The 21,935-nt window shown below is 50.3% G+C and overlaps 1 protein-coding gene across 2 annotated transcripts; it reads right to left on the minus strand.

The window, feature by feature from the left end:
• Nucleotides 1-606: 606 nt before the first annotated feature.
• ctnnbl1 (catenin, beta like 1) lies at nt 607-9,533 on the minus strand. Of its 2 annotated transcripts, none has more exons than XM_084681020.1 (16): nt 9,376-9,533; nt 8,716-8,922; nt 8,246-8,352; nt 7,782-7,921; nt 7,454-7,551; nt 6,619-6,712; nt 5,906-5,997; nt 5,752-5,824; nt 5,571-5,629; nt 5,248-5,396; nt 4,121-4,302; nt 3,453-3,550; nt 3,135-3,215; nt 1,716-1,853; nt 1,535-1,607; nt 607-803 (listed from the first exon to the last, which is right to left on the minus strand). In XM_084681020.1, the coding sequence occupies exons 1-16, from the start codon at nt 9,403-9,405 to the stop codon at nt 715-717; spliced, it is 1,710 nt and encodes a 569-aa protein (XP_084537146.1). In that variant the 5' UTR covers nt 9,406-9,533; the 3' UTR covers nt 607-714. The 2 variants fall into 2 exon arrangements, with proteins under 2 accessions (XP_084537146.1, XP_084537145.1); XM_084681019.1 differs by having other exon boundaries at nt 7,454-7,547; nt 7,778-7,921.
• Between the last annotated feature and the right edge of the window lie 12,402 nt (nt 9,534-21,935).

Consider the following 21,935-nt stretch of genomic DNA (forward strand, 5'->3'; position numbering starts at 1 on the left):
ATTCAATCACTGGAAAACCATTATTCTACCTCTACTCAGCTGTGAAATTGCTGTACCGCTGTTAACACGAGGTGCCATAATCACAGCTCAGCGACGCACAGGACACGAGCTCCTGCCAATGCCAAACGCAAATGATGGTACTGTAGTTCTGAGTGATTTGAGCTGGCCGCTTGCATGGCAGATGTTGCCCCGCCGCTGCACGCGCTTCGTGCTGCCAGGACACCACGGCAACAGAGCAGAGGATGAGTGATTGGCATGGCGAGATGGTTCCCACGTGCCTTCCACACGCATCATCGCTATGGTGATGATGTCCTTGAGGGAAGGAAGCGGGGGCCCCCTGCTGAAGCAAGCACCTCATCTACAAGTCTGACAACCAAGCACCAGACTGACACACACAGACACACACACAAGCCCGAGAAAATAACAGAGATTTCTTTCAAGGATCCCGTTACCAGGGAGATGGGAGAGTGAGAGGCCTTGGAGATCAATGGTCGGTGGCGTCTGCACAGCTCCAGAGAGAAGACCCCTTCTGACACAATAGGAAGTGATGTCAGCAACTGCACCAGGGGGCCGTGACAACAGAAACAAAGGTAACACGACAAGATGTCTGGCGGGACATTTTATTAACAAAAAGCTAATTAGAAAATACGCTTTACATAAAAAAACAACAAATAAGCGAACAGAGCCTGACAGAGGATGGGGAGAAGATTAGGGTTAGAAGATCTCCAGGAGGTCCATGATCCTCTTCTGCTCGATCTCCTTGAACTCCTCACTCTTCCCATCGCCGATGCTCTCTGCGTACTCTGAGGAGGGACACACACACACACTGGAGGTGAGCTCCTCTACACACACTGGAGGTGAGCTCCTCTACACACACTGGAGGTGAGCTCCTCTACACACACTGGAGGTGAGCTCCTCTACACACACTGGAGGTGAGCTCCTCTACACACACACTGGAGGTGAGCTCCTCTACACACACTGGAGGTGAGCTCCTCTACACACACTGGAGGTGAGCTCCTCTACACACACTGGAGGTGAGCTCCTCTACACACACTGGAGGTGAGCTCCTCTACACACACTGGAGGTGAGCTCCTCTACACACACTGGAGGTGAGCTCCTCTACACACACTGGAGGTGAGCTCCTCTACACACACACTGGAGGTGAGCTCCTCTACACACACTGGAGGTGAGCTCCTCTACACACACTGGAGGTGAGCTCCTCTACACACACTGGAGGTGAGCTCCTCTACACACACTGGAGGTGAGCTCCTCTACACACACTGGAGGTGAGCAGTAAACCAACCATGCATGCACCTTGTATCTACAGCAGGGCTGCCCAACCCTGTTCCTGAGTATTGTATGTTTCTTTTATTCCAACCCTACTCCACACCTGATTGTAATCCCTGTAAACTGTCTGACAAGCTGAGTTATGCATGTTCAAATTGGAGTTGGAGTGACTGCCTCCAGGAGGGCAGACCTCCAGGAGCAGGGGGGGACAGCCCAGGTCTACAGGGTGAGGGCTGCTGGGTCTCACCTCTCATGATGTGACGCACCACCTTGACTGACCCTCCTCGCAGGTTCAGGATCTGGTGAACCCTCTGCTGCAGCTGCGCACACACACACAGGGAGACACAACAGTAGTTCAAATGGACGAAAATCCATGACTGCTCTCAGTATGTGTGTGTGTGTGTGTGTGTGTGTGTGTGTGTGTGTACCTGGGCTATGCCCGAGTTGCTGATCTCCACCATGATGTAGCAGAGCAGCTGCAGGACAAAGAGGCCAGCGTCCAGACGCCGCAGGTAGAACTCATCCTCCATCCCATCGTCCAGAATCTCCCCGCGGCGCACCATATCCTACACACACACACACACACACACAAAGTGGGTGTTTGTTCCTCGTGGTCTGTGAGTCCCTGCTCTCCATTGATCGGCAGCTTCATCAATACACTGAAGTCTCCAGTGCCTCCGGTGTCTCTGCCAGCACAGTTATCCATCCTGACTAACCTGTCTGCCTCCACCCCAGGCTTGGCCACATAAGCACAGGCCTCATTAATCCCCATTACTATGCAGCCAGCTGGAGGCCGGGCGGGCGTGGGCTTCCAGTGTGGAGCGGGCTACGCTAATGACCAGTCCTAAGTGAGGCTGAGCTAAGGAGTTGAGATCAAGCAAACAGTCGCCATCATGAAGTGATCCAGACAGGTGAGCTCGCACACCCCACGTCCAAACATCTCCCCGTACGTACGGCACCTTATGATGACTATTACAAGCAGCTCCGCTGCATTAGAGCTGGGGGAGGGCGGGGTGGTGGTGGTGGGGTATAAAGAACAGTGGACTAGGTAGAACAGTCGAGGCTCTCGCCCTAATCCCTCGCCAGCTCCCCTTAATCCCTCAGCACACAACCTGAGCCCTCTGCACACACAGACCTAACTAATGGATGTCAGGGCAGCGAACAGACCCAGCTGATGGCTGTCAGAGCAAGGCTCCGCTCCCTAATAAGGGGAGGGAGACACGGGGAAGAGAGGCAGCACACAGACTGGATCCTGCTGTCCTGCCCCGGCAACCACAGCTAACAATGACTGACTGGCTGGATGACTGACCAGGCTGACTGGTCTAACTGGAGCCCGCAGAAGTCATTAACAGGTGTGTCTGTCTGTCTTCTGAAAGCAGCCCTCCCTCTGCACTGGAGATTAGACATCGAGAAGGAAAGGTGTGTTTGTGTGTGGGAGGGGAGAGAGAGCAGGGAGGAGGAGGGAGAGGAGGAAGGAGGAGGGAGAGGGGAAGGAGAGAAAAAAAAGGAAGAGAGGGGTGAAAGTGCAAAGCTGCATGTCAAGCTTTCAAATTCCCCTCTGCGGTAACAGCCCAATGAGATTCTTTAGAATTAATCTCTCATCAGATATGAATCTCCGCCACTATCTCCATCTCTTCACCTCCCCCCTCCCCCTCCACCCCCCTCCCTCCCTCCTCTTCAGACTCCATTACCCAGCCCTGCCTGCTCCTGCTGGAGTGAAGACGCCTCAGCTCTTATCTTTGTCCCTCCATCTGTCTAGGCTGGCACAGCAGACAGCCCTCCACACACACACAAACACACACACACACACACAGGTTGGAGGCTGGGTCGAGGGTGCTTGGCCTTACGTGTTTCTCTCCTTCGATCCTCTTGTCAGCCTGCTGGACGGCCTCCAGGTACTTAAAATGCAGCTCCATCAGCCTATCAACCTGGAGGAGGGGGAGGGGGGACATCACATACATGAAGGCATGGTGACGGGAATATCAAACGCCCAGGAAAATGGGATTCATGGTGTGTGCGTGTGTATGCTCTCTGTGTCCGTGTGAAGCCATTCTATGTGTCCGGCATCACAAGGCACAGCAAGGTGTGTTTTTGTTCAGTGTATTCAGCTGACCACAGAAACCACAAACACGCAAGCGCGCGCGTGCGCGCACACACACACACACCTTCTCGCAGTCGTTCTCGGTGAACTTGCTGTGCATTCTCCCCCTCTGCTGAGACTTGAGGTTCCTTAGCATGGAGGCGATGATGGAACACACGTGTTCTGCAAGTAGGAGAACATCCATGATCACAGCGCATCACTGAGCCAGACCTCCAGCAGCACAGGACCAGATGTCAACACCACGGGGAGGACTGATTAGCTACAGGTCAATAATCCCACGCAACGGTGCTTGGACGTTGCTAAGCAACAAGCCACAAGAATCAATTGTATTTTGATTTTCAATGTCTTATTTACCAGTAAAAGTCAGGTAGAGAGCAAAAGAGCTGGGAGGAGGAGGACGGGAAGGCACTGAGAGCAGAGAGCAGCTTGTTGCCTCCTAATTCCCCAGACTCTCATTAAAGGCATCGGAGTTCTTATTAATCTAGAGCTGCTGTGTTGTTAAACAGCTCTCTATTCAGAGAGAAGCCAGTCAGCTAGCACACAGAGGAAACACCAAGAGACCTGAGACAGAGAGAGACACAGAGAGAGAGACAGAGAGAGGGGGACAGAGAGACACAGAGAGAGAGAGAGATACACAGGGACACAGAGAGATACAGGGAGAGAGAGAGAGATACAGGGAGAGAGAGAGATACAGGGAGAGAGAGAGAGAAAGATAGAGAGAGGTATGTGTACCTTCATGTTCTTTGTCTGACAAGCCAGCCTTCCTCATCTTCTTGGGCGTCTTCATGAACAGAGGGAAGATGGTCCTGAGGCCCAGGATGTCCACAAACTTGTGGCAGTTGTCTGCTCCCTCTTGCCCCATCATAGCGTGGTCCAGAACCTTCAGGGCGCTGGTCCGAGACATCTTCTTCTCCCTGTGTGTGTGTGTGTGTGTTGCGGGGCAGACATAAAGGTTGACAAGACAGGCAAGTAGATAGAAGGAAGATCAAGTCAGGAATACAGTTTATCAGCCAGATGGGTCTATATAAATCGGATAGTCATACAGATATGAGGTTGTTCAGCCAGACAGGTAGATATGAGGATGGTCAGACAGACAGGTAGATATGAGGTTGTTCAGCCAGACAGGTAGATATGAGGATGGTCAGACAGACAGGTAGATATGAGGTTGTTCAGCCAGACAGGTAGATATGGGGATGGTCAGACAGACAGGTAGATATGAGGTTGTTCAGCCAGACAGGTAGATATGAGGTCTACAGGTCTGAGGGAGCCCAGCTGGCGCAGAGCTGTTTACTCAGAGGGGAGGGGCAATACAAAACCAATCACAGGCCGAGTTATGATTCTAGGGATAAGATGAAATGTCTGTCTGTCTCCCCCTCTCCTCTCCTCAGTCCTCCTCTCATCCCGTGGATGATTTAAAAGCAGGTGGATTTTGCATCACCATAATTAGATATCGATTGAGGCTGGGATGGAGTCATTCTGTCTGTCTGTCTGTCCAGGTGATTATGGGGGGCCGTGGGGGCTCTATAAAAGCGTGTAATGCCTCTTTATGAGCCTGTAGGGTCATGTTGCCGTGTGCTCTGCTGGCAGGGTACTGATGAGCTTGGCAGCCAGAGAGCACAGCTTGGAAAAGAGGGGCTGAGGCCGGGGCTGAGGCCGGGGCTGAGGCCGGGGCTGAGGCCGGGGCTGAGGCCGGGCCTGAGGCCGGGCCTGAGGCCGGGCCTGAGGCCGGGCCTGAGGCCGGGCCTGAGGCCGGGCCTGAGGCCGGGCCTGAGGCCGGGCCTGAGGCCGGGGTTAGGGCTGCAAGATGGGGCAGACCACACCCCTTCTCCTGACTGGAGCAGGTTTGGAGCCTCCTTTACCTCAGCATGAGGTTCATGAGCTGCAGCCCCTCCCCCCGGAGGAAGCGCTCTCTGTTGGCTGGCAGCATCAGGCAGGAGCAGAGGGCATCAAACAGGTTCTCCATCATCTCCTGTTCTTCTGCTGTGCTGGGGTTGTGGCGCTTAAATACCTGAGCACCGCAACACACACACACACACACACAATCATCATTAATGTCACAAAGTCAGAGGGAGGGAGGCAGGGAGGAGGCAGGGAGGAGGTAGGAGGCAGGGAGAAAGGGAGGAGAAAGGGAGGAGGCAGGGAGGGAGGAGGCAGGGAGAAAGGGAGGAGGCAGGGATCTTACAGAGAGTTGCTGCAGCAGCACGTCTATCCCGTCCAGCTCTCCCAGCAGCTCCCTGGTGCCTGGAACCCAGAAAGACACGCGTCACCCCCGCTCTACATGAAGAGGCTATGGGGCTCTGAGGCTGTGAGGCTGTGGGGCTGTGAGGCTGTGGGGCTGTGGCAGCACTCAGTGTGGTACTCACTGTCATTGTTCTGAAGCAGGATGGCCAGGATCTCACTGCAGTACAGTTTGTTAGCATCAAAAGGGATCTTCGCCTGGACGGGGAAGGGGTATGATGAATGTCAACACTACAGATGTATTATATTGTGTGTGTGCATGTGTGTGTGTATGCTCACCTTGATTCTCTTCAGAAGCCACTGCATGAGTCCCTGTTGGGCAGCTTCTGTGCACAGGCCAGGTCTGAACTCAGCCATGTTCTCTATGATGGCTGGAGAGGGCAAACGTCATATTACATGAAATACATTAGGTTTTACTTGACAGACTGCCTACCAGGCAGAAATCTGCAGGCATATTATGCTCCACATGAACCAAGTTTATTTTGGTGTGTGTGGGGGGAGGTCATCTTGGTCCCCTACCCCCTGTTCCTGTGTATTAGCATCATGAAGATAACGTGTCTGTCTGACATCTCTATCAGTGTCGAGGGGAGGGACAATCTCTACACAGCACCAGGATATACAGAGTAAGGGAGAGAGTAGGAGAGAGGAGGGGAGACAGTAGGAAAGAGAGACAGAGAGAGAGTGTACGGGAAAGAGACAGAGAGACAGCGAGAGTAGAGGAAAGAGAGAGACAGAGAGAGATGGATGGATGGCAGGAGAAACTCCAGAGAGGATTAGGGAGGAAGGGGGAGAGAGAAGGAAAGAAGAAAAAAAAGTGCTGGAGGACAGATCAGCCTTTATCAGTGTTTCCAGCTGAGCAGACAGCCTCCTGGAGGCCCTAAGCCCCCTACAGCACACACACACACACACACGTCTTTAAGCCTGGAGAGTTCCCTCAATCCCTACCTACCTCCTCAGAAGAGTCTGCGACACATCTGTCTAGTTAGTCTTACCTAGTGTGTTGTAGACGCCGTCTGCCTCCTCTTTAACAGTCTCATCCAACCTCTCCATGTTCTGGACCAGCAGAGCCACCACCTGGCCTTCCAACTAGACACAGAGAGAGACACAGAGAGAGAGAAAGACAGAGAGAGACAGAGAGAGACAGAGAGAGACAGAGAGATACAGAGAGAGACAGAGAGAGAGACAGAGAGAGAGACAGAGAGAGATAGACATACAGACAGAGACAGAGAGAGACAGAGAGACAGACAGAGACAGAGAGAAATAAAGACAGAGAGAAAGAGCGCAGCATATACAGACAGAAAGGGAAAGATAGACAGACAAAAAAGGAGAGAAAAAAAACCCTCAAACAACCTGAGGACAACAGCTGGCTGGCAGGATAAATGCAGAGGCCTTTTCTTCATGACTTGACCTATCAGTCAACAGCGACAGGAGGGGCGTGGCCTTTGTTGTCTGTGCTAAATGTCAGCAGACAGGATAGGGCAAGGCAGGTTAACAGCTAGCACACACACCCTCCCCCCCCTCACCTGGCATGACCTGCCGCACGCACAGACAGGCAGGCGGAGGGAAGCAGCCCGATCTGCGGGGGCAGGGACCTTACACTGGAAACGAGGCTCCGTCCTTTACCAGTAACCACCACTTCCCCTGAAACAGTTGTACGTGAACGGACCCCTGCACACTAACACACTGTACACACCGGGTGTACGTGTGGGCGCCGGGGGGGGGGGGGGGGGCGGGTGACACAGGCCGACAGGCCGTCCGCCGGGCAGCGGGAGGACACGAGGCGCTACGCTAGCGGAGGCAGAGCGCGGGCGGAGCAGCAGGACTCACCAGGGAGTCGATCAGCACCTCGGCCCCCTCCTCGCTCTCATGCAGCGTGTCGGTGTCGGTCAGCTCCTGCAGAAGGTCCACCACGGCTATCGCTATATGTGACACTGGCTAAGGACTGGAGCACGTTCTTACACAGTACCACCACTAGCATGGCTGTTGAAAACATGGGTTTAAGCGTGTGGGCATGCTACATGAATGATCCATTATTGATACATGAATGATCCATTAAAGATACGTTATGGTAAATACATGCAGGACAGGGTAATATGTCTGAAAGTGCCAGGCAGAGCTGTGTGCGGCGGCCGGCCCGGCGGCGGTGAGAGGATATCAGTGTTTTCGTGGCTGAGGAGGCCCAGCAGCGAGTGCACGGCGTTGAGCTCCACCAGGAGGTGGTAGAGGTCCGGCATGGTGGCGATCACGTGCATCTCCTGGATGATGTCATTCAGGTCCAGCTCTGTCTCCATGAACCTGACGACAACATGGGACAGAGTGAGGGGGACCGGTGTCTCTGTGAGAACGCAGGAGGACAAGGCAGGCCGACGGGAAGGTGAGGTGAGGGGGTCGGAGATGAGAAGGAGGTGTGGGGAGGAAGGAGAGTTAAAAAAGGATGGAGGCGTGAGGAATGAAAGAAGGGGGGGGGGAGAGGAGGGATGAGGTGAAAAGGGACGGTGGAGTACAGGGGCGGAGAAGGGAGGACTAAGGGAGGAGGAGGGAGGGGTGAGGAGAGGACAGGGCAGGGGAGGGAGGGAGAACAGAGGGAGAACGGAGGGAGGAGAAGGAAGAGCTGCAAACCTCTCCGGGTTGTCGGGGAATTTGATCCTCAACTCCTGGTTCTTGTAGGACCTTTTCTCAAAGGTCAGAATCATCTTCTTCACCGAACTTTCGTCCACCGGCTCGCCCTGGTCGTTAAGACAAAGCAATGAGGAGTGCCCTTTACAAAAACATGTTCCCATGACAACACGAGAGCCTCGCGGTCGTGAGGTAGCTTGTAGGTAATTTAACAGCCAGTCAGAGGTGTGGTATCCTGGTTACAGAGGTCTACAGCTGATGCAGGTCCCACTAAGGCTGCTGGATCACTGTTAGCCCCCAGGGGGTAGTCTCCATGAAATGACTTAAAATAACTGTGCCCCTGGCAGTAATCCCACATAATGGCCCTCAGCCATCCTATAATAACTCTGCTTAGTTGAGGACCCACCAGGCTTTTGCAGAATGATAGGGTTGGTAGGCTAAGGACAGGCGCGCGCACACACACACACACAAACCTCAGGTTCCTCATCATCATCCAGGATTTTCTCCAGAAGTTTCTTTTTGTCTCCGGAGTGCTCGTCTGTGTTCGCATCATCTCCCTCCAGGTGCCGAGCTAGAGCCAGCTCCCTGGCCAAGCTCCTCTGCTGTTTACTCCGCAGGTCCTCCTCCGCTCCTCCCCCACCTCCATCCTCCTCTCGGATACGCTTCGCTCCTCGGTCAGGCTGCAGAGAACATGGATTGTGATGCTGAGTAACTAACCTAGAAACATATGGCTGCTGATCACCAAGTCCAGATAGCCCAAACTTATCTTCTACTTAGATTGCGAGTGAAGTCTGACACCAGTAAAAATGATAATCCTAACTCAGGTTCTAGTGTATTTCCTCACTATCCACCATAGCCGCGAAGTGTAGGCTGTATTAAGACCACAACAAGCTGATTAACGCGTTAGTAACACTTAACTATGTGATTAGCTAACAAGCCCTTTAAGAATGTCTCTACCTTGATCTCTATAAAAAGGTTACTGTTGTTTTAAACAATGCGATACGTTAGATAGAAGTCTCTGTTACTAAGCAATCGAGTTAAGGTAAGAGTTGTGGCAAGCTAGCAGGATAACTGCAGCATGGATGCTAGCCCAGTTAACCTAATAAAGACAATATAGCAAGCATTCAATTTACCTGGTAATTCAGTAATTCACCAACATCCATTATGACTAAAGTATCCTATTTCAATGACACGGCAACTTAGACTTTACAGTATACTATTACGTTTGACTACTTTAGCTCTAGATAGTTTGGCTGGCCACCGACGTCTTACCGCAAAGCAACGTGACCGTAAAGCATTTCGTTGTCGTGCAACATGGAAGCTGACGACAAAGATTCTAGAAGTTCCTTACTTCCTCAAGTGTTCTTTGGGATGATTGGATCATTATGAAATATTCAACCTTGAGTGTTGAAAAGTAAAGTCGGAGTTGGAATGTGCATTTAACGATTTAGATAGAGCTATTGTTGTCAATACTGACGACGAGCCATTATTCAGAGTTAGAGTATGACCTTTCACTAAACGTTAGACTAATTGTTACATTTAATAACAAATTACTTATAGGCCTATCTCTCTAACTCCTGGTCCGACCATCCACAAATTCATCAATATAGATGAAGATGTCGAGGAAACTATTTGAGCGTAACATTCATTGAAATATAAATGGAATTGCATTGCTCACAGGCAGAGAAAACAGATACAGATACAAACGCAGGCCTGGATGGAGTGAAAGAGAAAGTTTATAAGCCTTTGCCTGTCGTCTTATCTTGTTCTTATTCAAGGCTCAAGCAAGCAGAAAAATCACTCTTTAAATGGTCATAATTCAAGAATTATGAGTATTGTCTCACACACGCCTCCATCCTGTCACCACATAGCAACCTGCAATCTGTGACAGGATAATTAAAGCAGCAACACCCCCAGAAACTGTGGTGAACTAAGCAAGCATCGTGGCAGTGACAAAGATGGAGGGACAAATAGAGGGAGGGGGGGGGGGGACCTCAACCTCACCCTAGCCCTAAGCCTCAAGATTACACAGTAGTCATAAACAGTTTTACAGTTGATGATAAACTCATAATTGTGTTCTTGTGAAGGATGAAGTGGTTGTGCTATGAGAGGCACAAGTACTCAGTGAGTCATTAGATGCTCCTCAGACATCGATCGGGGCTAGTACAGTGTGTCTCTGCAGAAGATGGCCTGTGAACAGTGACTTTCACGCTCGGCTGCTTAGAAACAAGTCAGACCGTGAGTGAAGCCGCCTCCTCCTCCTGAAGCCACACAGCCTGATAAAGCTCTCCCCTGTCGCTCCACATGATCAAGTTGTTCCCCATCCCTGCAGATGTCAGGTTCCATTCCTGCCTCCCCCTCTTATCTCTCTCCTCCTCCTCCCCCCACCCCTCCAGTTTGCTATGGCAAAAGAGCGAGACATTTCCAAACCATGTGCAGCATATTCAATCAGCGTGGGAAATCAACTCATGGAAAATGCCCGCACATGCTTCGTCTTAACAAATTTGACTAGGCTGAGTGTTGCCCACTGGTGTGCCGAACATGCATGCCAGGTGTGATGCTGCAGGGCTCTTTGAAGGATGTGTAAATGCAAAGCTATGAGGTGGCTGAGAATCACTGCCATGCAATGTTTGGTTATTAGTTTGCATGCATGTGAAAGTAGCCAGGGCAGGGGATGAAGGGTCAGCAGTGGACTGATGGGTGCTGGTGGGGACTGGAGAGAGAACGTGAAAGTGTGTGAACATGACAGGGAGATGGAGGATAAAGACCTCACTGGGAAATGGAGAGGCATGTAAAGAGAAGCAGAGAGAAGGATGAGGAGACGGTGAGGGGAGAGGGAGGTGAAGGGACAGGTTGAGCCGAGGAAAGCGAACGCATTTCATCTGGGTGCCGAATGTGTTCACTGCAGCACGCAGTGGCTGTCTTCACACTCTGCTTTCTACCAGAGAAACAGGTGCATTGCTCGGGGCGGCAAATCTGCATGCCCCCCCCCCCACCCCACCCCACCCCACCCACATACACATACACACACACACACACACACACACAAACATAAACACTGGCCTCAGGAATAGATGTTAACAGAAGTACATGTGCATTATCCTCCATGCACCATCGGTGCTCATGCACACCCACATTTCCCACACCCACTATCACTGGAATGCAAAGGCAACAATGTACACACTCATACACACATGCTAGCACGCATACCCACGCACACACACACACACAATCACACAAACACGCACGCTAACACACACACACACACACACAACTCTGTTTGGATCCCAGCCACTTTCATCCCCTCCACTCTTGCTGAGAGGTAACCTTAAGCTGGTGTGATGCTTGTAAATCACATTTTCATAATCTTCAATATTTTCCATGAATAATTCACACTTCAAAGACAACTCTGCTGATGAATCCTTGCTACCTGGGTCTCTGAGCTCCAGCTAAAGGTCTCTGAATCTATTTCTGCCTCTCAGTGAAAGGTACATACGCACACACACACAAACCCTAGGAAACTGCTATAAATGTTCATAAAGGTGTACCTGATATATATAGAAGAGACTCTTTACCTTGAATCCCACAATCTCTCCCACATTGAGGGACCCTTCTTCCCACGCTTAACAGACTACGACTGCCTGTCAGGTCAACAGTCCTGCATCTGGCCTACAGAACATTCCCCCCAGTCCAGTATGTCTGCTTCTCCATGGGAACTGCCCTTCCCCGAGGGCATTTTGACAAAACTACAAACCCCATCAGCATACAGAGCAGATAAGTGGCCAGAGGACTGCTGTACAAACCTTTCCCCTCTCCCTCTCCCTCTCCCTCTCCCCTCGACTCCCCCTCTCTTACCTCCTCTGCTCTCTGTCACGGTGATGAGGTGAGTTGATTGGACAACAGAAGGTCAATGAGATCCCATCAAAGTGTCTGTCAGATGCCCTGAACCTAGAACAAACTGACACATTCTGATTCGAAGAATCCTTTTATGATATGTAGAACATCTCTCTCTAAACCCATCACATGCTCAAGTAGGGAGCGTTGGAACACATACGGAGGTAGAACTGTGAAACTCGCTCCTCAGGTATGTAACCGGCCACCCGCGTCAACGAAAAGCCAGCTTTCCTTTGGCGTAGCTAGTAGTGGTCACGCTTGGCAAGTCGGAGGTTGTGCGTTCGAGCCCAGTGAGTGGCGAAGGAGCCTTGTCGTGACGGAGCGTGGCTACAGCTGTTACATACCGTCACACACACACATGCCATGGCATCCAGAGGAGACATGGGTCTGTTCTTTGTCCCATGCTGCTGTCCTTCCTGCCAGAACACGGCCAATGGGAAACCACGTCAGTGGCTCACCCATGTCCTGGACAGTGTCATAGGCGGGAGAACAATCTGTTGAAATGTTTATGTTTTGGGGCACTTTGTGCAGGAAACCCATGTGAGCCTTCTGTTAAAAGTATAACAGAATTTATTACCAAGTTTCCCCAAATCACCAAGAGATTTTTGTTGTAGGCATAAACAGTAAGTTATAGATATATAACGATGTAACAATACCTGCTGTAAAACACAGCCTCTATCTGTTTCTCCCTCTCTCTCTCTGTGTCAATCTACCTCCATATTCCTTCATCTGCCCTCTCTGTCTCTTTCTTTTCTAGTCGCTGAATTGGATATGCTCTGCAGACAACAAGTTACAGGGGATCAGGACACCTCATGAATGCGGTGCTAGCTTGTTACTATGCAGATCACTCCCTCCCCAGTGGGCTGTGACATTGCATAAAGGGAAACGTAGCATGAAAATATGATTAATATGTAAATCAGTCGTAAGGAATGGAAGATGAATGCTATGAGACACACAGGTGGAGCTGGCTGTGGAGGAACCTGTGAGAGGAGGCTGCATGGTTTCTTCTCAGCTCTGTGGAAGTCTGGTCTGTCCAGCCTGGTCTCTACTTCTCAACCAGCTATGTGTGTCATCTCAATGCTGATGCACTTCAGTCACACTCAGGCCAGATCAGCCAAACCCAGATCAGCCAAACCCAGATCAGCCAAACCCAGATCAGCCAAACCCAGATCAACCAAACCCTGATCAGCCAAACCCAGATCAGCCAAACCCAGATCAGCCAAACCCAGATCAGCCAAACCCAGATCAGCCAAACCCAGATCAGCCAAACCCAGATCAACCAAACCCAGATCAGCCAAACCCAGATCAACCAAACCCAGATCAGCCAAACCCAGATCAGTCCAGTTCAGTCTGGCCTCTTTATAGGAGAGAGGAATGATGTCTGGTCAGAGCCAACGTAATTACCCAGACTCCTCTTTGGGAAGCCTGGCCCTCTGATAAGGCCCAAAGTTCATCTATCTCTCTTAAACATCAGCTGGCCTGCTAGAGGGACTTGGCATGGCTGTGTTCTGGTGTGTGTGTAAATGTGTGTTTGTGTGGGCATGCATTTGTGGATGTGTGTGTGTTTGACAGATGTGGCAGTAATTCCAGCCCCTGGACAGGCTTAGCAGAGTTTTCAAAGGGTCCTGAGAGAATCCTCAATCACAATGAACACTAAACTGCTGGACATTCACTCATTCTCTGGCCCTCTCCTTCTCTCTGTTTCTGTCTTTGTCTCTCTCTCTCTCCCCCCCCTCTCTCTCCCTCTCTCTCTCTCAGTAGTCGTCTGAATGGGCTTTTCAAGGTCATAAAGATCAGCAACAATGACAGATGGACAGGGAGTGACAGAGGAGGAAAAGAGGTACAGAGAGGTGGGTAAGAACAGAGGGCCAAAAAGTAATGAGAGATTGCCTCATTTAATTCCACTCTCTCCAGGCTAGTTTGGGGAGTCTGTTCTGGTTAAAACTAGGACAACTATTACCTACCCAACCTCCCCCCCCTCCTCAACCCTCCCCTTCCCCTCTCTGACACACAGCCTAACGCTGATAGATTACAGCAGAGCAGGAAAATAACACCCAGAACTTTATCTGATGAATTCTGTTTTTGTTTCCTACAAACTTTTAAAGGTAATGAATTGATTCACACTCCTCAGTGCTTTTTAATTACTGTAGATTTGGGGCGCTTTCCGAGCGATGTGGTGGTGGAGCCATTGATTCTAATCCCTGAAGATCCTGCAGAAGGAGTCAGCCCTCAGCACACGCGCCCCCCCACACACACAGACAACCCCCCCCCCCCTCTACACACACGCACACAGTGCTGAATAACATCTGAAGCAGGGCATAATACTCTATGACGGAGGTGATGTGTCTTCATTTGAGGCAGCGGGATCCAGAGGCAGCGTGACTCTGGGAGAGCAGCAGCTGCAGATGATGCTCGTGGGGCTGGCAGAGGGACTGAGAGCACGGTGGCTCACGTCCCCGGACTGCTACACACGACTCGCTCTTCTTCTGTCTCTCTCAGCCTCGCTCTCACGGTTTGTCTCGTTCTCTCTGTCTCTTTCCTGTTCTCTCTCCGTCCAGCTTTTCATCTCTCTCTCTCTCTCTCTCTCTCTCTCTCTCTCTCTCTCTCTCTCTCTCTCTCTCTCTCTCTCTCTCTCTCTCTCTCTCTCGCTCTCTCTCTCTCTTTCTTTCTTTCTTTCTTTCTCTATCTCTCTCTCTCTCTCTCTCTCTCTCTCTCTCTCTCTCTCTCTCTCTCTCTCTCTCTCATTCAGATGCAGAAGTGCAGCTCTGTGTTGAGACAGTGCAGACCCATGAGGATTCACCCCTCCAATCAATTTATCCTGCTGCTGCCAGAGTGCTGATCAACCACTTAGAGCCCATTGATTGGCTGGTGTATTAGAGGGCATCCAGTCTCACCAGTGCTCTAACCTGCTGGTGCTGTGCTCCACCCACTAAAAGGGTTGCCATGCAACAGCCTTATAAAGCTGTGATGGTGTGTTAATACTGCTGATTTAATCAACCCAACCAGCCAGACATAAATCATCATCAGGATGGAATTACCTGGCCGTAAGACAGCTCTACTCCCCCTTCTTCCTTTCTCCTCCGATCTCCTTGTATCTGTCTGCACACACACACACACACACACACACAAATAAAAAAGACAAGGAGAGCGAGACAGGGATGATGGAGAGACAGGCAGGCTGCAGAGACAGGCAGGAAGGAGAGAGATACTGGGATGAGTTGATGAATCTGTTCTTTAGGAACACAGACTAGACATACATCATTTTACATGTGACATTTGTCATAACCCTGATCTCAGAAGATAAATCTCTTTAAATGTCAGCCTACCAGACAAACACACACTCACATTCATAGGTACACCAACACACCACACATAGACAAACAAACAAACAAACAAACACACACACATAAACACACCTTGGTGTCATTGGTAAAGAAGACATATATGGGGCCAGATAGGTGTCATCCAAACCAGAACAAAAGAGATCAACCGATTTTAGAGAGACAACGTAGATCAACACTCATTAGATCAATCATTCAATAGAATACTCAGTGGATCACTCATTCAATAGATCACTCATTCAGTAGATCACTTATTCAGTACATCACTTATTCAGTAGATCGCTTATACAGTAGATCACTTATTCAGTAGATCGCTCAAACAGTAGATCACTCATACACTGGATCACTTATTCAGTAAATTCTTCAATAGATTCCTCTGCTCATTAGATCTTTCCGGCTCCCGTCACCTAGTCCTGTCTGTCACTTATTAGTTATCCTCATGGACTCCAACATATTTGGCTCTGAATAAACATGATGTTAACCCCTATTGAAAGGTTGATTGCTAGTGATGATGATTCATCAGGCTCAGTCACCTCAGTTAGCTGAAAAGGATAGGCTTAGAGCTCCATGCTGCAAGTCACACACAGGAGATCAGTACACACACAGTCACACACACACACACGCACGCACGCACGCTTATCTTCATTCGTTCCCGACACCTCAGGGTCACTGTCAACACTGAGCAACAGAAGTGGCAAACAATAATAATTTACTGAGGACACGTCTGGTAAGGATAGCCTCAGTTTGTTCCTCATGACTAACACACATCCCGGTAACACAGGATGAAATGTTACCTTCTTACTCTCCTTTTTGTATGAGAGTACCATCCTAATGGTGCATTTAGCTGACGGTGAAAAGATACATTCCACAACCCCCCCCCCCCCCCCAGCCCCCCTCCACAACACACTTCCTAAAAGCCCACCCCGTCACATCTGACCCCCAGCCAATGGGAACAGGTTCCTCGCCAGGACAGAGGGAGAGCCAGCACAGAGACAGAGAGGACCCCCTCAGCCTGGAGCCCCTCACCCCCCTCTCCTGGAGCCCTTCTCTCCCCTCAGCCTGGAGCCCCTCTCCCCCCTCTCCTGGAGCCCCTCTCTCCCCTCAGCCTGGAGCCCCTCTCCCCCCTCAGCCTGGAGCCCCTCTCCCCCCTCAGCCTGGAGCCCCTCTCCCCCTCTCCTGGAGCCCCTCTCTCCCCTCAGCCTGGAGCCCCTCTCCCCCCTCAGCCTGGAGCCCCTCTCCCCCCTCAGCCTGGAGCCCCTCTCTCCCCTCAGCTTGGAGCCCCTCTCCCCCCTCAGCCTGGAGCCCCTCTCCCCCCTCAGCCTGGAGCCCCTCTCTCCCCTCAGCTTGGAGCCCTTCTCCCCCCTCAGCCTGGAGCCCCTCTCCCCCCTCAGCCTGGAGCCCCTCTCCCCCCTCAGCCTGGAGCCCCTCTCTCCCCTCAGCCTGGAGCCCCTCTCTCCCCTCAGCTTGGAGCCCCTCTCTCCCCTCAGCCTGGAGCCCCTCTCCCCCCTCAGCCTGGAGCCCCTCTCCTGGAGCCCCTCTCTCCCCTCAGCTTGGAGCCCCTCTCCCCCCTCAGCCTGGAGCCCCTCTCCCCCCTCAGCCTGGAGCCCCTCTCTCCCCTCAGCCTGGAGCCCCTCTCTCCCCTCAGCTTGGAGCCCCTCTCCCCCCTCAGCCTGGAGCCCCTCTCCCCCCTCAGCCTGGAGCCCCTCTCCCCCCTCAGCCTGGAGCCCCTCTCTCCCCTCAGCTTGGAGCCCTTCTCCCCCCTCAGCCTGGAGCCCCTCTCCCCCCTCAGCCTGGAGCCCCTCTCCCCCCTCAGCCTGGAGCCCCTCTCTCCCCTCAGCCTGGAGCCCCTCTCTCCCCTCAGCTTGGAGCCCCTCTCTCCCCTCAGCTTGGAGCCCCTCTCCCCCCTCAGCCTGGAGCCCCTCTCCCCCCTCAGCCTGGAGCCCCTCTCTCCCCTCAGCCTGGAGCCCCTCTCCTGGAGCCCCTCTCCTCCCTCATCAACATGAACTCTCACATGAGCGTCTCTCTCTGCATCACTCTCCTCTCCTGGCTTTGTGAGGCACATTCATTCTCTCTGCCCGTGACTCTTGGCAGAAAATTAAACCTGATATTTTCTCTCTTAGTGCCGGGCGTCAGAATGCGTTCAGCGTGAAATTAAGGGAATGCATTTCAGAGTCCAAGGTAAATGTGCCTGTGTGATGAGGTTGGAGCTGCTCCAAGGCTGGGAGATGAAAACGCTCTGACTGTTATTTTCCAAAAAGAGAATTATCTCTGCTTATTACTGTTCAGCATTGGCGGCTCTGTCTCCTGGGGAACGGGGCTGAGCCAATGGGAATAGCTTTCTGATCTACATTCAGGAAAGAAAGTTGCTTGTGGTTCTTTGTACATTTATACTGTATCCTGCACTGTTGTGGTGCAGAAGTCTGGGCATCTACTTGTTTTACGAGTAAAGCGTCTGTCCTCTTTCCTGCTTTGCTGTTTAGATAACGTGTTCTATAGGAAGACTACTCGACACAGCCTACAGAAGTGTGGAGAGATTTACTGGGGCCGAATGGCTAACTGAAGTCTGAACCTTTTTAGGCCCCTTATACTGCTTCTCTCTTGCATCCTGCTGTCATCGCAGGAGCTAAGGGAAGAGGGTGGAGATGGAGGGAGGTGTGGTAGAGTGTAATGAAGGGAGAAAGGGGGGAGTGAGGAAGGGAGGAAGGGTGGGTGGGTGGGTTAGAGAAGGGAAGAGAAGATGTTCATAATTGATGACGGCCTCGGCTTTTCAAAGCTGCACAGTGGTCTCGCTCCCTACGTTCTCCTGACATTTCATTTGTCTGAAAATCAGAAAGTGTGCAGTATGATTATCACATGTCTGCCAACGTGATCTCACAGAGGAACAGGGCTCGGGAGGATGGAGGTTGGGGCGGAGGGAGGGGCAACATTTGAACCTGTGGGAGGCAGTGTCTACCTGTAGTCCGCTGTCCTAACCATCTTGATTGTAGTCAGTTGACAGTTTCACATCTCTTTCTCCAGACCGCACTTTAAGTGGGAAACAGTGCTGCTGCTGCCATCTGCTGGTCAGGCAAAGAGAGAGCAGTAAACTGAGGGACCATGAAGATGCCGGGAATCTCAGTGTATCTGTGCGGCTGTGTGAATGGGATTTTAGGGCAGCGAGTTTTCTCATCTCTCTGTATCTGTGTATATACTTTCAGTATCTATTTGTGAATGTTGTTAAATAAAGTGTTTACTGATGTCAGAACCACCAATTTCATCCCAAGCACTGTGCCCTATCCATAGTTTAAGTAATCTGTATTTGAGTGTTTCACTGGCATCTTAATCACCTACTGCATCATGGGCACTATGCTCTAGTTTAAACACAAAAAGAGAGAGAGAGAGAGTTGGTAGAATGACAGACAGAGTTGGATGTTCTACAGAGACAGCAAAAAGAAGCAGTGTCCATGTGAAGCAGTTCAGTCTTCCAACAGAGGGCAGTGTGGGCCAGAGGGGCCGTTTCCTCAGACCTCACACATCTGTGTTACAGTGTTTTACACCCGGACTCACATTTGCCCACAGTGAATTCACATGTTCAAAACTCTTTCACACAAAATGCATTGAATGTGACTACATTGTTACATTTATTATTTACTTTTGAAGTCAAACTCATCTACCACCATAGCTTTAATCACTACTGAATCTACAGTACAGTTCATTTTGCACATGCATTCAGTACTCTTTTTAAAGCAGTTTACTTCAAAAAGCTATAAACTTAAGTGAAATAGATCCGACATTCGTATAGTCATGTATGGTCTTAAAAATCCAGTCAAGATTTAAACACCAACATAGTTGTAGGTAATGTTTGTATTTTCCATCCATAGATGTAAACAGGAAAGATGTGCATCTAGCAAAGACAACTGATAAAACTGTAAATGACAGGAGTACTCTATTCATGACACTGCAGACTTCCACCTAAGTACTGTTTATTCAGCCAAGAAAGCAATCACACTGGAAATGTTTAAATTGTAAGCATTACAACAATGCTTCAAATCTTCAAACGGCATCAAGTCAGGACGAAGCAAAATAAGTACTGTCCCCTTTAAGAGGATTTCTGATCAGGAAACTCTATCAATGTGCCCAGGTAAAATGAGACTACAACACATGGTGTTTAGAACAAAGCCAAACAGGGAAAAGGTCAAGGAAATTGAAGCAAGCCAAACGCCACTCATCTCTCTGGATGAGGCTGTTTTCAACTTGGCACAGTAGAAATATCATTGGAAGAGCAACAGCAAATGTCCTGGGCCAGAGGGTTAGCATCATCACAATGTGTGCAGCAACATCATCTGATAAATGAAATTGCATATTTCTCTAACTGGGCTGTACATTGCAGCTCTCAAGTCTAATTTCCCCCCTGGATGACCTGTATGGAAGGCTTGTTCCAGATGAGAAGATAGGTTTAAATTTGCCAAACATTGTAATGGAATGGGTCAACACATGATTTCACCCTTCCCTTGCAGTCTGTGGGTTGCAGGCCATCCCACAGCGGTGTTACTTTTCATCCCACTCTACTCTCCATTCCTCGACCCCATTGAGGAATTATTTTCCTCATGGAGGTGGAAAGTATGACCACAAGCCACATGATCAGGTCGTTTTCCTGGATGCAATGAGTGATCTGCTGAAGATTACCAGGTATAGATCAGGCATGCAAAGGGATTCTATTCCAGGTATCTTCTAAGAGGTTATACAAGGTAGTGATGTGGATGAAAACTTGCAGCCAAATGCAGAAAACAGGGTTGATTTATGTCAAGTGCCTGTGCCCACTAATAGGACAAGCCTTGACATCTCCAGGTTTGATAAATCTCTAGCACACAACCCCAACACGGATGACCAGCACAGGTAAGGCTCCCGGTAGATTTAGTACAAAGTTTAGTACAATACAAAATTGAAGGAAGGCCATGTGACTCCCCAAATGATAATGCCCCAAAATAAAAGGTCTTCCTCCAATAACAAAGACACCAGCCTGGCACTTTCCACAGCATCCGGCCCACAGAGTGAACAGCGACGCCAGCCACCGCTACGCCGACAGAGGGTGAGGGTTTGCAGCCCAGAATGTCGGGCGTGTTTCTCCGTCCTCCACAGTCTCAAATGTCACAGGAAGCAGGGTAGAATGTCCAACCTCATTATGTCCATTTCCAAAGCAGTGCTAAAAGGGCACGACTCTCGCGCCCATCCCCAGGGAAAGAGCAAATACAGATCGGTCAGCAGGCGGGCCGAGCCACCCCCCGTAAACAAACATTGCGGTTTTATAAAGGGAACAAAGCTCCCAATCTGATTCGCCACAGGTGTTACCAATCACCAATTATCTGTTATTATTCCTGGCCTGTGACATTAACATAGCTTGTCTGCTTGGCCGGAAGTTATGTCTCGTGTGTTGCAATTTTATTTGGTCAGAATCTCAAGTTACATTTTGTGCATGGAGAAACTACTCTAAGCAAATATATTGCCTATTGGAGGGGAAATGAACTGGTGTTTAAAAACATGAACTCAGTATTAAGAAATCCTTAACAGTGACTTCAGCCTGTCAATGTGTCACTGCAAGAGCCTATGTCTCACCATGACTGCAGTATAGTTTCCCAGGGGTTTAAAATCTGATGTCTACAAGGAGTCATGCAGGGGATCAGATAAGGGGAACTAGATAAGGCCGTCTCTTAAGTCTTAAACCACCGTGAGCATGCACTTCTTACAACACTGCTCCTGCTCTCCAGCAGTCAACAGGATATAGGCCCAGTGATGACAGGATATGGTCACGGGAGAGGTGGAGGTACCGTGTTTACTTTATCCCATTGATTGAAGGATGTGCAATCCTCCCCTGGACAGAGCACACACAATCCTTCACTGTGATGAACAGACACATTATGTCAGTACTAAAGTGCCAACCCCATGTATGTGAGGCATGTCAACACCAAATGCTATTGACATAAGGCACATCTGATGATCTCTTGCAGATGTCAAAATATTAACCTATGCCCACCAAGGACAGGCAATGCATTTATGTGTGTGTGTGTGAATGCGTGTGAATGTGTTTGTTAAGAGGGAGGTCAAAGGATGACTCTACAAACACTAAAACAGGCTTCCTGACAGGAGTGTCTACACTGTCCTGGCCTCAGGGCCTGGCTTACGAGGGAGAAAGTACACACACACGCACACTCACTCACGCACACTCACACACACACACTCACACTCACATACACACTCACACACACGCATACACACTCACACGCCTACACACAGGCTTTGAAGGCTACAACATTCATGTTAAGTGCTTCTGTTTTACACTTCAGTGGTCAAACAGGAGCACACTCGTTCTTTCCACCTGGACAGGCTTCAGACTGCCTTGACCTGGTCTGCTGCATACCTATATAAGGAGGTGTCCGCAAGTGTGTGTGTATGTGTGTGCCTAGGTTTGTGTGTGTGTGTGT

The sequence above is a fragment of the Hypomesus nipponensis genome, chromosome 18 (assembly GCF_054491055.1).
Source record: "Hypomesus nipponensis isolate SF chromosome 18, ASM5449105v1, whole genome shotgun sequence".
In the NCBI taxonomy this organism is placed as follows: Eukaryota; Metazoa; Chordata; class Actinopteri; order Osmeriformes; family Osmeridae; genus Hypomesus; species Hypomesus nipponensis.